The 15611-nt window shown below is 42.2% G+C and overlaps 1 protein-coding gene across 7 annotated transcripts in view; it reads left to right on the top strand.

Moving 5' to 3' along the window:
- LOC108161977 (fibronectin type-III domain-containing protein 3A) overlaps positions 1-15611 on the top strand; it is a 130824-nt gene that overhangs the window by 26480 nt on the left and 88733 nt on the right. The window contains exons 1-4 of one of the 7 annotated variants that reach the window (XM_033393223.1): positions 958-1224; positions 1364-1718; positions 1863-2047; positions 2341-2642. The exons of 1 other annotated variant lie outside the window; for it this stretch is intronic. In XM_033393223.1, coding sequence (XP_033249114.1) covers positions 2639-2642 — 4 coding nt within the window. In that variant the 5' untranslated portion in view covers positions 958-1224; positions 1364-1718; positions 1863-2047; positions 2341-2638. Of the gene's footprint in view, positions 1-957; positions 1225-1363; positions 1719-1862; positions 2643-15611 lie in introns of those variants that run through there. 5 more of the 7 variants (XM_033393222.1, XM_033393221.1, XM_033393224.1 and 2 more) reach the window with 5 other exon arrangements.

The raw sequence follows: 15611 nt of genomic DNA, 5'->3' as shown, positions 1-15611 counted from the left end.
CTTCGTAGATCTGCATTTATGCCGCCTTTTTGCCTCTTTTGCGCTTTGAATAAAGGGCGCTTATTCAACACATTTTCTTGCACTAAACACATTTATTTTGTACATTTGTATATTAACTTCATTTCACACACCTGCGCGACATTTTACCCGATGGATTTTTCACCATTTTCCCGATTTTCATGAATTTAAACGCTGAGCTGACTTAAGAACGCACGCTTGGCCCGGGTGAAAAAATTGCAGTGAGAGCGGTTCAAATGCGTTCATTCTTTGATCTCTCATTCTGCTGCCAAGGGCGTACCCAGTATTTCGCGAAGGGTGCCTGTGATTGTTACGCATAAGATAATGCTGTTACATGTATTTGGAAAAATTGATTCGGGAAAAATTTCTTTTTTAAATATGCAGCGAAAATTAAATAAAAATTTGTTTTCTAATATTAAGCATGCTGAAGAGGGAGACAGCTTAGCCCCTTCTGGCCTCTGGGTACGCCCTTGACTGCTACTCTTCCTAAATTCCATCTCTCCCGCCACGCTCTCGTCAACAGCTTAGGCTCACGATGAAATTACACTCACTCGAAACTCGAAACTCACTCTCTTCTCGGGTCTTTTTTTGCACAGTACAACAGCAAACTTGGTGCTTCTCTCTCTCCCCAAACAATCACTCTCAGCAGTGCGGAGCGTAATATAAGACTCAATAGAAAACTAACGGATAATTTGATCAAAGAGCGGTCAAAAGAGTGTGGGAGTGGGAGTGAAATGGAGTGACTGCTGAGAGTGTTACAGTGCTCGGTTAAGGTGCAGCGCATGGTGAAATTATTTGACTTAATGAAATTAATTGATCTCGCAATGCAGTAACAGAGGATAAAGACAAGGAGTGCAGTTGAGCATAAGCAAAAGTAACCGAGAAAAAGTAGGAGACAGGGCAAATGGGAAGAAGAGTAGGAGAGCATAGAATGAACGCATTTGCATCGCTCTCACTCAAATTTTTTCACCCGGGCCAAGCGTGCGTTCGTAAGACTGCTCCGCGTTTTAATTCGAGAAAAAACGGGGAAAATGGTGAAAAATCCAACGGGAAAAACGTCGCGGAGGTGTGTGAAGTGAAGTTTAGTGTTGTGATGCAGTGATTATATAAAAAATGTGTGTTTATCGCAAGAAAATCTGTTTGATCATGGGCAGGGGCGCAGTAAGAGGCAACATGGCGAAAAAAAGGCAGCTCGACGAAAGAAAAGTGCGACAAAGGGTGATTTCTATGTTCAATGTTTAATATAAATGTAGAGAAAAATATTATTTTAGCATAATTTCTTTTTTTTCATGTGCCCAAATATAAAGTTTGTTCTTTTCCGTTGTGTCGCTTTTTTTCCGTATAGTTTTCGAAAAAGTACGTGGGAGAGAGAGAGAGCAATTAGGAAGAGTAGCAGGAGAGCATACACGAAAGCATTTGCGCCGCTCTCACTTTCATTTTTTCTCCGCTCGAAGCGTGCGTTCTAAAGTCAGCTCCGCGCTTAAATTCAAGAAAATTTGGAAAATGGAGAAAATCCACCGGGTAAAATGTCGCGCAGGTGTGTGAAATGAAGTTAATATACAAATGTACAAAATAAATGTGTTTAGTGCAAGAAAATGTGTTGAATAAGCGCCCTTTATTCAAAGCGCAAAAGAGGCAAAAAGGCGGCATAAATGCAGATCTACGAAGGAAAAGTGCGGCAATTTGTGATATGTGTATATGTATGTACATATTTATATGTATATAATATATGCTATATATATGTAGAAAAACATATTATTTTTGCTTACACTCTGTTTTTTCATGTGAAATAATCTAAAATGTGTTAATGTTCCGTTTTATCCCTTTTTTCGTTTCGCTTTTAGTTTTTGTAAAAATACCCGAATAGAGCGCGGGAAAGAGAGAAAATAAGAAGAGGAGAAGGAGATCAAGGAATGAACGCATTTGCAGCGCTCTCACTTTCATTTTTCCGTCGGTAAAACGCACGGTTCGTAAGTCGGCTCTGCGTTTTAGTTCGTTAAAACCTGGAAAATGGTGAAAAATACAACGGGTAAAATATGGCGGAGGTGTGTAGTGAAATTTGGTGTACAAAAAAAGTGGCTTAGTGCAGGAAAATGTTTTTTAAGGCAAAGACAAGCGTTTGGTCAAAGGCGGCGGCGCAGAGAAAAGAAAATGGCAACAAAAAGGCAGCTCGATGAAGGAAAAGCGCATCAATGTGTGCTGTATATGTGAAATGTTTGATTTATATGTAGATAAACATATTATTTTTGCATAATTTCTTTTTTTCATGTGCCAAAATCTAAAATGTGCTATTTTTTCATCTGTGCTTGAATATTCGTCAAGTTTTGTCCCTTTCCCACTCCCACGTAATAGCGGGATGCAGTGAAGAAGAGAATCAAAAAGGAGAGAGTGCTCTCGCTCCAAGCGAAGTTCGTAATAGGGTGAGGAATTCCCAGCTCTGCTGATCTGACTCTCTCCTGTCTAGTGTGTCTACACGAACTTCCGACCTCTTGTGCCTCACTTTACATTAATAAAGAATGCCTAAATTTGTGCTCTTATTGGAAGTCATTTTGTGCGTTTCTACTGCGGTTTTGGCGCGGTTTTGTCGTAACTTCGCAATCGTAAGAGGCGAAGCAAGATTATGGGTAAGTGAGAAAAGAGACGAGAGAAATTATGTTGTTCCTTACCATTTATACTTTTATTTTCTTACCAATTATTATAGGAGCATATGCACTTGATTTTCAAACCCGATACTCGAATAGGGAATAGGGGTGTATTAGATTTGTTCGGAAGCAAGCTTTTCCGAACCCATTAATTATAAATATTTTGGATCAGAATCAATAGCCATGTCTGTCTGTCAGTTTGTCTAGATCTGAGAGACTAAAATAACCCCCTTTGGGTTGAGGGGAGTATCGGGTATATATATGTAAATGTACAACGTTCGCCCTCACTTAATGTTGGAGCTTGCCATTTTGAAATGTGCAAACAAAACCTGAATTATTTCAGTATAAAATTAATTATAAACTTACTTGTTTATTAATCTTGTTTGCAATGAAAGCTCTCGGTAATAAAAAGATTATTAAAATAATAAAAAACCATTGAATGAAAGTCTAACAAATCCCATCATTGCTAAAGTTTAACAGCATTTCTCAGTCAACGATTTTGTGTGTGTTTTATTGAATATTAATTGTATATTTTATGGCAAATAAAGAGAGTGTGGATTTCGCATCTGATGACACCTGAAAGCCATAGCAGCTTAAAAAGTTTCTCCACCTATTCGAAAAGTTTTCAAATAAAATCACTCTGATGAGATCTTAAAATATCCATCTTACTTTCAAAGTTACCCGTACTTTCGTCATCCAGGCGGAGTCTGTTGTCCCGTCTTCAATCTTAAATAACTTCACCAAAGATCGGGTGGGTCCTTCTACGCTAAGCACTTGACTGCATTTCCTTTGGTTTTTACCTTTTGAACTTCTGGCAAAGAGATGCCAGGATAATGCATTTGACAGTTGCTGTAGTTTTTCTCTTTCTAATTTTTTTTCGTTCTATTTTTTCACACATTTTTGTTTTTTTTTTTGTTTTTTTCTGCTGCCGCCGGGTTTTGTAGGATTTTGTGGGGTTTTGAATTCAGCAGCAGTTCTTAAAGGGATTTAAATTTGATGTTTCGATTATGTTGATACCCTAGGGTAGGGTCTTAGAATTTTGGAAATGAAGGAACGAATTTTGTAGTAAAAAATGGAATATATTTTCAGAGAAATCCTTGAAAGGGATTGCTTCCTAGATCGATACATTGCTGCTTTCTCGTATGATAAATTTTCTCTGATAAATCTTCTGAAACAATGCCATGAAAGCTGATGAAAGTCATCGATTAAATAACAAATATTCACATAAATCTAATAGGTACTTCGCTTTTCTCTCCTTGGAGCTATCTATCCAAGCTGTCTCTTGTTTTTTGTCTGATTTTTTTCCTCTCCCCAGTTAGCCAAAGACTTTTAGCTGTTGGCAGTTTGACACGACGACAACTGGCAGCAATGTCTAACAGAGGGGTGTGGAGTGGAGAGGAGAGGGGAGTGCGGGAAAGACAGAGAAATATAACGGGTAGCCGTATGGGATGCATATGGAACTTTAACCCATCCTTGGCTCGTCGCTTGCTCTTCCATTTGTGATTCCGATTTAGCAGAATGTTTCGTTTTATATTCAATTTAAGGCGCTTCCTCAGAGTCCCAGAAGTGAAGTGCATGTCGATGTGGATGTGAATGTGAATGCAACCAAATTAAGTTGTGGTTTTAGCCTCAACGATACTTGTCTAATAATTGGTTCGTAGAATTTCATTAGCTATCTGTGGCTGCCACACACACATGCCACTTGATACCATGTAATCTTTGTTGATTTTCGTTAAGAGAGACTCATTAAAATCTCAAAAATACCTGAGAATTATTTCACCTGAACTGGCGGCATTGATATCGTTTAATGTAAGAGCACTTCAAATATTGTTGGGAAAATGTTCTTGGCCTGAAATCCTTTCCCTGCATGTTCTTAAATAATATATGAAGCGATTGTCGAACAAGGGTCACGTGTTTTTTTTTTGCTTAAGCGACAATTTGCATACGAAACTGGGTAGAGGAGGGGCCTGGGGCCTGGGGGCTGGGGGCTGTCTGCATATGTGGCTCCGTTTCGTTTTGCTCCTCTAAGCAATTTTTAGTGTCGATTGGTGCCAAGTTGAAAATGCACTTTTTATGTTCGCATGGCGTGCAACGTAACAAATTTAACCCGTGGACAGATTGCACATGTGTACCGTTTTGTAATGTTATACAAGTAACACACACACAGATACTGCACACACACACAGAAGCAGAGAAGCACAGAAGCACACTGGTGTACAAGATAAAGTCGTAGACGATGCCTGGCAAAAGTTTTCATCATGCCAGAGAGAGCGAGAGAGGAAGGTAGAGAGAGAGAGAGGGAGGGCTTTAGGGAGCCTGCAGAGCAGGACAGTGAATGGTTCCACAAATGTGAAACAAATTGTTTAATGTTCTATCTCTTCTCTCTCTCTCTCCCTCTCTGTGTGCGTGTTTGCCGCCATTTGAGTTTTGTCAATGCGACAATTCCTCGACATCGTCATTTGTATGGAGTTAAGTAATCGCACGTTTATTACCTCCATTTGGCTCCTCTATCCTTTCTCTCTCCTTTGTCTCTGTCCTCCTTTGAGCATACATATGTGTCTCATCCAAAACATGTCTTAATCGCCTTGGCTTGCTCTGTGTTGTGTGGCTAATTGCAATTTGAAATGCCCTCAGAGTTGAGCGCCGCCTGAGCTGACTTTGATTTGTCTCTAAGCTGTGCCACTTGCCACACAGCACGAGAGTAGAACAAGAACTGTGAACTTGTGTGAACTAGTTCGCCCGAGTGGTTCTCAAGAGCTGAAGTACTTGGACTTGATTTAGCGAAAAAGGGAAGCAGTTTAAGTGGATTTATTCTTGGTGGCTTACTTTTGAGCGCATTTGCAGGTGAAGGTGAAACGAAGGGATTTTTGGCTATTGGTTTCGTTATGGAAATGCCTTAAACTTGTTTTGTGGTTTTGCCCAGCTAAATGATTACTTAGTTTGGTTTAATTAAACCACTAAAGGTTCTCTTTAATCATTACTGTTTAATGCCAAGGCGGAAATTAGTGAATGTCTTGGATTTTTCGGGTGAAGGAGTTGGTTTAGTAGCGGCTTTTGGCTTCGGAAGGCATGTTACTTAAATACACTGAGAGAAATATTATATATTAAACTATAACAAAGACATATTTATGTTGAATATTAGGTTTTTATGTACAAACAAAGTGAAATTATCCAAATAATATCCCCCTCCAAATTCTTCGACCTTAATAAATCCTTTTTAAATCATCATAATTTTTCCTGACTGCTCCAAAAGTAATAGCAAACAGTAATATGTATTATTAATAATAAACCTATCCCTCAATAAAAAAAAAATAATTCCTTTGACTTAAAAATGAATGTATTTAAAAATCTTTTTTAATTTTATTTCTAATAAATTTGTAAAACAAATTTTTAATCAAAATCTAAAATAAAAATATAATAATACTTGAGTCGCAAATGCATCGATGGCGAGCCTTTGGCGATATCTTTTCGAAACTTTTAAAGATATTTCTATTTTTTTGTCTGGCTGAGAGTCATTTTTCTTTGGCTGTTTTTTGCTATTCATTTCTGAGATTCCACATGAAAAAATATATGATGTAGGCCTCCAAAGACATGATTGAGCCATGTCTCACATGCCGGGGGGGACTTTATTCCACCACCAGTCCATGATATAAAAAGTTCCTTGAAGATACGCCAAGTTCATTTTCGTGACACCCTGCCTTCCGCCCAAAAACTACGATTCCCATCTGCCAGATACGTCTCATTCATCAATTTGCAATGTTAATCTCCGCCCACGAGTGTGACAAATGATTTTCGGGGCCTGTGCTGGCAATCGTTTGCATAATGCATAAATCAAAGGCAGGTAAACAAAAGCCATCAAATAAACAAAATACAAATTGGGCGGGCGGCAAAGGAAAAACTGAAAACATTTGCCGTACAAGTGCGAGTACAAATGCATAATGGCAAATAATTTGAGTGGCAAACTCATCTCGCACCTTTCACCAGCCACCAGCCACCAGACCGATGGATAATCAAATGGAAAATGGAAAACAAAGTAAAAATAAACGGGAAAAACTGCGAGAGAAAGGGCGGAAACTTTTTTGCCAAGTAATTCTCATGATTTCAACTTTGAACTGCTGGAGCGGCTGTCACTTGTTCGGGTCTCGTTGTCTCCGTGGGTGTCTCAGGGGCTTCCGCTGCCTCCTCCGCCACCTTCTTCTTTCTTTCCCTCTTTCTTTGTGTCTTTACAGTGTCTCTGTGGCCACTTTCTTTCGCCGTCCCCGTCTCCCTCCCCTTCGACAGCTTGCTAATTTTTGCCGAGCCCACCTTCAACTTTAAAACTTGTTAGATGGCAGAATTTTTGGCCCACAGAGAAAGAAAAAAGAGGTCGAAACTTTTAAGAATTAACAAATAAATAGGTAAAAAAAAATAAATGAAAAAAAAAATAGTTAAAAACAAATAAATAAATAATAATAAATAAAAACAAATAAATAAGTAACAATAAATAAAAATATATAAGTAAAAATAAATAAATGAAATTAGATAAATAAAAATAAAATTGGATAAATAAATATAAATAAATAAAAGTAAATAAATACAAAAAAATTAATAAAAAATAAATACATTTAGACAAAATAAAAGGATAATATGAAAAAATAAAAATAACTAAATAGAATCAAATAAATAAAAATAAATAAATGAAAATAAATAAATAGGAATATTTAAATAAAAATAAATAAATAAAGCTATATAAAAAAACAAATAACAATAAATAAATAAATATAAATAAAAACAAATAAGTAGATAAAAAAAATAAATAAAAGCAAATAAATAAATACAATTAAATAAGGATAAATACATAAAAAATTGACAAAAATAAATACAAATAAATAAAGATAAATACATAAAAATATACAAAAAATAAATAAAAATAAATACAAAATATTGTACAAAAGCTGTTACAAGATTTAGTTGTTGTTTTGGCCTTTTTAATATTGTTGTGTGGGTGTATTTTCCCCTTTATTTATTTTCTATTCATCATTCCATTACAATTTCGTTGCACTTCGCTGTACACATTTTTCCCCTATTCACTTTATTCCCCGAGGGATCCATCCGTAAGCCTTGTCGCTTTTTCGTTGCACGACACTAATTGCTGCGATGAATAGAATATGTGATTTATTTCACGGGATTTCTTTTGTTCAGGTGCGAATTTCATCGATTTTCGTATCCATCTGTCGGTGGAGACCAATATACATATTTCTGTCGGTGTTCGCCTTCGTTTCTCTTTGGGAGAGTCGCTCGTTCTGACAGGCTTCAAAATTTGGTCGCGTTTCGGCAACAAAAATGTATGCAAATATGTTACAGTTACAGTCCGCCCTCGGCCACGGCCCCACCCCCGAACAACTTTCCCTTCACCCCCCCCCCCCCCCCCCCCCCCCCCCCCCGCCGTTTGGTGTGTCTGCGGAAAAGTTGTTCCTTGCTTTTGGCCTAAAATGCCGTCTTGGCGCCAAAGTTTTTCCTGCTCCTCCTTATCCCTTTTTTTTTTTGGGCTTGGGGGAAAGGACTCTAGCAATGATTACAAGGCAACTCGAAAGTTGCAAATTAAAGGCCAAACTAATCTTCAGTTTGAGGCTGTTCCAGGAGAGTCCCGGCAAGTCCTTGCCGACCACTGTGCTGACCACCGGAGAGGTCTAAGATTAAGTTAATCCTTTGGGTTAGATGGGTGATCTTGGAGGATGATTCGTGCTTCCCCACTTTAAGGGTATCTTGAACCCAAAGTTTAGCTAAACATAAGCCATGGAGTAGTCGCTGTTTGCCTCAATTTCCTGGGGTTCGGCGCTTCGTCTACGCCTCCCTCTCGGCGCCCTGTAATTACCCGAACAAAAGAGGTAACAACGGCAAACAGGCAGCCCCCCGCCGGGGAACAAAAACCCTTCAATTACAATTGAAACTCCCATGCGGATGTTTAACCATAAACACGACACCTGTCCACAAATAAATTTCTGGGCTGCGAAGCACTCGACGTTGATTTTGGGGGGATTTTTGCCAGTAAGGGGGTGGGGTTGGGGCTGGGGCCTGTTTAAGTAGAACATCAAATATTCAAAGACTGTGCGGGGGCTGTGGTGTGAACAAAAGCTGTTGCTTCCAACTGTTGCTCCCCATGGGGTAGAAAGGAGCAAAGCCACAATAAATACAGGAGCAACATGAACCGAATTACAGGAGCAACAATGGCATGGAACAAAAGCAACAGAACAGCAACAGTGTTAACAGAAGCAACAAAAGTGGCGGGGCAGCAACAAAAGGGGTGTGGCAGCAACAACAGTGGTGTGGCAAACACTGGGGAATACTTTACAGTGGCGGAACCCAACAGCAGCCTTACAGAAACAGGACTTTCAATGGCATTGAGGGGCCTAATCATCAGCCCAGAAAAAACAGAGATTTCACGGCGTTTGCACCCACAAAGGCCGCAGAAGAAACATCAAATCTCAGACCACAGTATCAGTCATAGAAATGGAAACCATGGCAACATCAACGGCGAAAAGTGGGGAAACTCCGACAGCATCTCGGGTGCAACAAGACTGGCAGCCACAGCCGGCTTAGTGGCAGCAATTAGTGCCACTAATTAGTGCAAAATATAGTCTAGGATTACCACTTCTTAAGCTCGGAAAGAGCAAAGGAATTTTGATTCCTTGGGGGTTCGGGAAAGTCCCCCAAAACAGAACCGAAACAACAGTAACAATGGGAAATTTCCACTAAATAATAGTGCATTTTGGGGGGCAAAGCACCTCCCTACCACCTCCCTTCCTCCCCCCAAAAGGCCAACTCCATCGAACAATGGGAAATTTGCTGGCTATTATGTGAAAATTAAAGCTTATTCACTGGCTATTTTGCCCTCCATTTGTGCGTAAATTTGTTATTTTAATCATGGCCAACAATACGAGAGGAAAGGCCAAAAGTGGGCGTGCCTATGGCAATAAACTGTCAATTTTCAATTATGCCACTGACGTGCCCCAAACCCCCTTCTGTTTTTGTGACAGGTTGTATGACATGGCCAACACACACACGCACACAGGCGCATACAGAGACAGGTCTGACATTTGGTTTGTGGAGGTGGAGGGGCGACCCAAAGCCTGATATCTCATTCATTTGTGCGGTGAGTAATGCTCAATGTCCCAGCGGCTTAGCCTTGTCCATTGTCCGATGAGTGGTGCATCGACATCATCCCCAATCCCCCTTGATAAAGAACGCCTTGAGTCTCATCAAAGTCCAGGGCCAGTCCAAAGTGACTGCCATGAATATCATATAATAATCGTCAACAAAATAATGGCCAGAAATGTGCGTTCTAGTCCAGGCGAGGGGTGGTTGAGGGGTTTCGATTGGGGGCAGGATAAAAATAGATTGGAATGGATCCCAAAATTAAGCGAGTACTTCGTTTATTGGTGATTGAATCTTAAACCATAGTTCCATGGGTTCCCACGTTCACTTTCAGTCCTTTCGCTTAGGGGAAATTTGCACAACGAATCAAAGTCCTTCAAGGCCTTCCACGAATGTCTCTCGGGGCACCAATACCCTTAGTAGAGGTCTCTAAATTGCCGATGCAGTTGAGGACTTTCATAAACCACAAAATCAACCCACGCTATACTTTGGTCCTGGCACAATTGTGCGGTCCTGCTCCTGACATTCATTAGCTTCAATGGGAAAGTGTTTCAACGGAGGACCACTGCCACAGCGGCGGACAGGAGGCGGACAATCGTATTGCCATTCAGGCATATGAAGCGGACACAGACCGATGCCCAATCCCAGTTCCAGGACTGTGGCTTTGTTCGTGTTTATGTCATCGGCATTGTTATCCCTGTCATGCTTTATGCCATGTTTACAAGCCGATTTTTGTGGCCCAGACCGACCATGGTCTGTCGGCTGTCGGCCGTCGTCGAGTGCAACACTTGCGAGCTTCTTGAGCGTATTGGGAGAGAGAGAGGATTCAACGGAATCCTCTATCCTCTTCGGAGGTGCCATGAGTGTGTAATTGTTGTGGATATCCGGCCCCAAGGAGGGGAAATACCAACCAGGAAATACAAATCTTCCAAATCTGTAGGATATTTTTGTGGGTTTGCCAAGTAAACAATTTGTATGCCCCCCTGCCTTCTGGCAATTATACTTGGAGCCCTGCAGCCCTGGATCCCTGATTTGTTATGGATGGAAATTATTGGTTTTGGATTTTGCATGGACTTTTGATTTGATGGCTTTCGGTCAACAAGTGTTGCATTACAAATTGTTTCGAGGAGAGCCCCAGACCAGCAGAGAAAAGAGTTTTTCCTTTGGAAACATGACTGATGAGGGTTTTCGGTCCGAAACCAAGTCCGAAAAGTTGATGGCTTTGACTACAGCTCCGGCGAGTGAAAGGTTATTGATGCTTTTTTCCCTCCGCCTCGCAATTGCGGGTTGAATGCCCAAATTTGATAGTGCCCTGATACCAAATTGCCGACTGATGGCTCATGGCTGATGGGGGTTTTGTTTTTTTGGCCAGTGAATTGCAGGGTAAAGTGAAAAAAATATTTAAGTGTTGAGTGAGAGGGCCTCCGGGCCGGGAAATCAAGCCATTAGAGTGCGGAGGATCAGTCGGGGTCACCAATTGTAGTCCACCTTTAAATTGGATGCCATCTCTTGATGGATATTCGGTAACTTTTAACAACTTCATTTATGGTCACAACTCTACATATTTTCCCATGTCAAACGGGGTCACCCTTCGCTGGGGGGGTGGAGGTTGGGGTGGTGGGGGGAAATTACTTGAATTATAAGTAATTCGTGTTGCCCAATAAATGATTCCTGTTGCTGGCATGTAAATATATTGCATTTCATTATTGGCAAACAATAGTCCGCTCTGCCCCTGCCCCTGCCCCTGCCCCACCGTTGGCTGCAGCAATTTGTGGCAGACTGTTGCAATTTGTTGCAACAACAACTGCAGCAACTGCAACTTTAGCAACGAAGGGCTGAAAGAAGCTGAGAGGCTGCGACTGGCGCTTGGTGTTGACGGCATTGTTATTATGACTACCACTTGCCACCAGCTACAGCACCAGCACGATGTTGTTGCAGCAACAGCTGTCACGTTGCTGCTGCTGCTGCTGCTGCTGCGGCAACACCGACCGCGACCAAAGTCTGCGCGAACATGACAGAAGAAGATGACGCTTTTTTTGCTGGGGATATTCGCATGCGATGCACCAAAGTTGCAACAAAGTTGGGGTTTATGCGGTCAAAGATATCAGGAATATATCAAATATTGTGGAAGGGGTCTGCCCTGCTCTGCCTGGAGCCCCTGTCGGAGCCCAGGACCAGCTGCTGGCTTCAGTGGGGCTTCGGCGTAGACCCCTTCGTAGGCCCACTATCCCATCCCCCTCCCTAACTCCCAAAACACGACTTCTAGTCCCGCATAAACCCACTGCCAACAGATGCCGTCTGCTGTTCACTCCACGCTTGTCAGTTCATCTATCCCCCCACCCTCTCCCCTCAGCACATACTCGTACCATCCCGGCCCCCCTGTCGTTCTCTTGTTTCGTCTGCTGTCGCCGCTCATCAACTTCAGTTGTTGTGTCGCATTATGCAATCAATTTTTCAAAAACTGCGCGAAACTTCGCCACCAACGGCAGGGGGGGAGGGGAGCCCAGGGGGGTCTGTCCGAAAAGCAGCGGCCTGGGCGGGCGGGGCTAAGTGCAAATTTAAATGGAGATTTTTCCTTGCACTCGTCTTTCCCCCCCCTCACCGTGGGGGGGTGTGCGGGGAGGAGTGGGCGGAAAGTTCTACTTTTGGCGTTTAAAATGCATTAATGTGATCTTAATCCAAAAGTTTTCCTAATTACATTTTGGCATTCCACGTTGCTTGCTTATCTAGAGCGCAGTTCCCCCTTCCCATCCCCCTCCCCCTCTACACTGCCAGAAAAACTTATGAAAATTTCTTTCAATATTTTATATATTTTCCTGCAGCATTTCTTTCTGTGTAGCGCTTTCTATGACTTTTCGCTCGGCCTTTGAAATGGCCTTTTTGGCATGGCTTTTGCCTCCATTTGAATGGGGAGTGGGGGGCGTGGAAGCTCTGTTTGTTGGCCTTATCTGGTCCTTGGCTCTCGTAGGCCTTTGAGCTGGCAACAGGTGAAAATTCTCATTTCATTTTGGGGGTAATTCAACTGTAAAAAATTCAAATGCCTTATCAGCTTAAGCTTCTGCTTCAATGGAGCTCCCCCGCCCCCGAAAGCTGCCTGTCCGTGTCGTGTCTGAGACTCCACTGACGGTGTGTGTGTGTGTGATGAGCTTTTTGACTTTTGTTTGCCTGCTGGCTTTTGGCGGGGAGTATCCCCGTGAGACAAGGGGGGGCCGCCGAATGAATGCAAATGAATAGGAAAATGTTTCAAATTGCAATTGAAACTGTAATTGAGTTGAGTTTCGAGCAGAGGCGTGTGCTTAAAGCTTCAGGCAATGTGTGTGTGGGGGGGGGGGGCTGGTGTGAACATTAAACAGATGGCGAGGACATTTTCATTTTGTGGTTAGTTCTATTTTAGATGATAATCAGGGCAGAGGCTTCCTCCCCTGGCGACCAAATCCTGGTTAGATAATAAATTGATATTCGAAAGGTAATCGAAGCTCCCTTAAATAAAGCTTCGTCCGTGGGGGAATCCCAAGGGCGATATGGGATTAATGATGGGGATTAGATGGAAGCCTGATGGAGTGTAGAGATGAGCGTGTGGGGGTCTAATAAATGTTAGATTGAGAGCCGAAAAGTGAGCCAAAGAATGTCCTTGAATAGATTTAAACAGGTGCAGGTGCTCACAAAAGAAAATACCAGCAAAATGGGGAAAAAAGGTTTCCCCATAGACAATTGTTATATTTATGCCACTTACAGATCTCCCTAGCGCTCCCAAACAATTGTGGCCCCCTCGATTGCACCAAAAATTACTCAAAACAATTGCAAACCACTTAAACTGCACTCTCTCTTGGCTCGATAAATACCATCGAACCCATAAACTGTATTACGTAAAAGTCAGCCAGCGAAAGACCATTCATCATCTAAGCGTGGAGCCATCGAGAGAGCAGGGCCCCGGCAGAGTGCATATTAAAAGTAAAACTGTTGTACTCTTTTTTCCTTTCTGCCAAATCATGGCTCGGCTATGAATTTACTTTCTCAAAGCAGTACCAGTCCCCCTGCTCCCCCCTCCCCCGCCTCTCCCCAGGCAAAGGCAGGCGCGTGCATTGAACCGCCCAAGTTTTGCCCAAGATTCAGAGGAAAATAAAGCAAAGAAAGGTTGTTTAGGACTGGAAAAGGCAAGGCCTTTAAATACTCTTCGAGATTGAAAGGGAAACTTGGGTTTTTAAGAATTTTGGATGGGACTTTGTTCTCGTTTCTGAGAAAGATCAAATTTCTGGACACAAATTAGAGATAGATGGCGAAAATATTGATGATAGATAAGTTCTGGCCCGTTTGAAAGGTATATCTTTAGGTATTTACTACTTCTGATTGTAATTCTCTTTAAAATCTAGATTTATCTCAGATATTCACTGGCTTACAGGCTCCGAAAAACCCCTGAAGCTTTTCCCAACTTCCTGGAAAATCCCAAAGACCCTCCCCTGCTGCTAGAGTAAGCCAAAAGCGAAAGGTGCCGCATCGCCTCGCTTATTATAATGGACCGGGGTAAGTGGAGCTGCAGGGAATGTGGTGGAGCGGGTGTGCCCCAAAACAAGTTGCACGTACTTGAATGCGCTGCGAAAGGGAAAAGTCTGCGCCACGAAAAACTCACTTGAATGGAAAGACAGAGAAAGAAAGCCGGCACAAAAATGAAGCAGGAAAACATGAGGAAAAAACCGCAAATAAATGTCACGAATGAAGTTTAAGGAAAGGCGAAGCAACAATTGCTGCCCCAAGGGGGGGGTGACAATCCCTGACAAAAATAACAGTGCGGAAAATCCGCTCAGCAAAGCACAAGAGACGGAGAAAAGTAAAAAATTAAAGAAACTCCAACTCCAAAGCGATGGATAAGTTTTTCCTGTGTCTGTGTGTGTGTGTTAGTGTGTGTGTGTTAGTGTGTGTGTGTTAGTGTGTGTGTGTGTGTGTGTGGAAAATCCCAGGGCGACTATTTGCCTGCAAATGACTTTGAAAGTGCGCATTTATTTCAATTCTTTTGGCTGTAAGTGGTGCAAAGGGAGTGGCCCTAGCCGCAGTCGCAGCCGCAGTTGCAGCTGTCCTTGTGGCAGTGGCAGCTGTCGCCTGTCCTTGCCTGCCTCCAGCCGAAGTTGCGTCAAAACTAATGAAGCGTTCAACTGCGAATCTGGTTCAACTATTTGATTAGCTCCCAGCCATTGCCTGGCCATTCAACAATGCCACAAATTTTGCACAACATTTCTGCCAGGACGAGCCCCCGCCCCCGCCCCCAAGGTCTAGTGCTGTTTTTGCACCTGCCTGTTATTTTTGTTGTTTGTTTTTTGTTTCTGGTAACCTGTTTTTCTCGGCCAAGTGGGGAGTATTTGTTCTGTTTGCGATGGAGGTCCTTGGGAGCCTTCCTCTGGGACGCCAGGGTATCCCCTGGCCCCTGCTTTTACCTGCTTTTGTTGATTTGCAAATCAGGAAGTGGAGGCGTCTGTCACAAGTCCTCCCTGCCACACTTCCGCTTGTGGATGAAATTGGTGTGAAATTTTGTGCTTTTTCCGAAAAGAGGGAGAGTTGTTTTCTGCTTTTTTGCTCCTTGTTTATTTCTTGATTTTGGAATTGCATTTGACCAATTTTCGGGGGGGAAATTCGAATAAAAGCCAGGAGGAAGAATTATAATTCGAATTAACTCAAGAAAAAAGGAAAAAAATGGTAGTACCTCCCACATATAGCTGGATTTTCTGGCTTTAATTAACCCACAAGTCAAATGAAACTCTGGCCCACTCAAAAAGTCTTTAATTTCGCCGCTTAATCAAGGCTCTCCCTAGCAGTTGGCTCTTCCTG

Source organism: Drosophila miranda, chromosome 4 (genome assembly GCF_003369915.1).
Source record: "Drosophila miranda strain MSH22 chromosome 4, D.miranda_PacBio2.1, whole genome shotgun sequence".
Classification (NCBI taxonomy): Eukaryota; Metazoa; Arthropoda; class Insecta; order Diptera; family Drosophilidae; genus Drosophila; species Drosophila miranda.
This window is presented reverse-complemented; position numbering and strand designations above follow the sequence as displayed.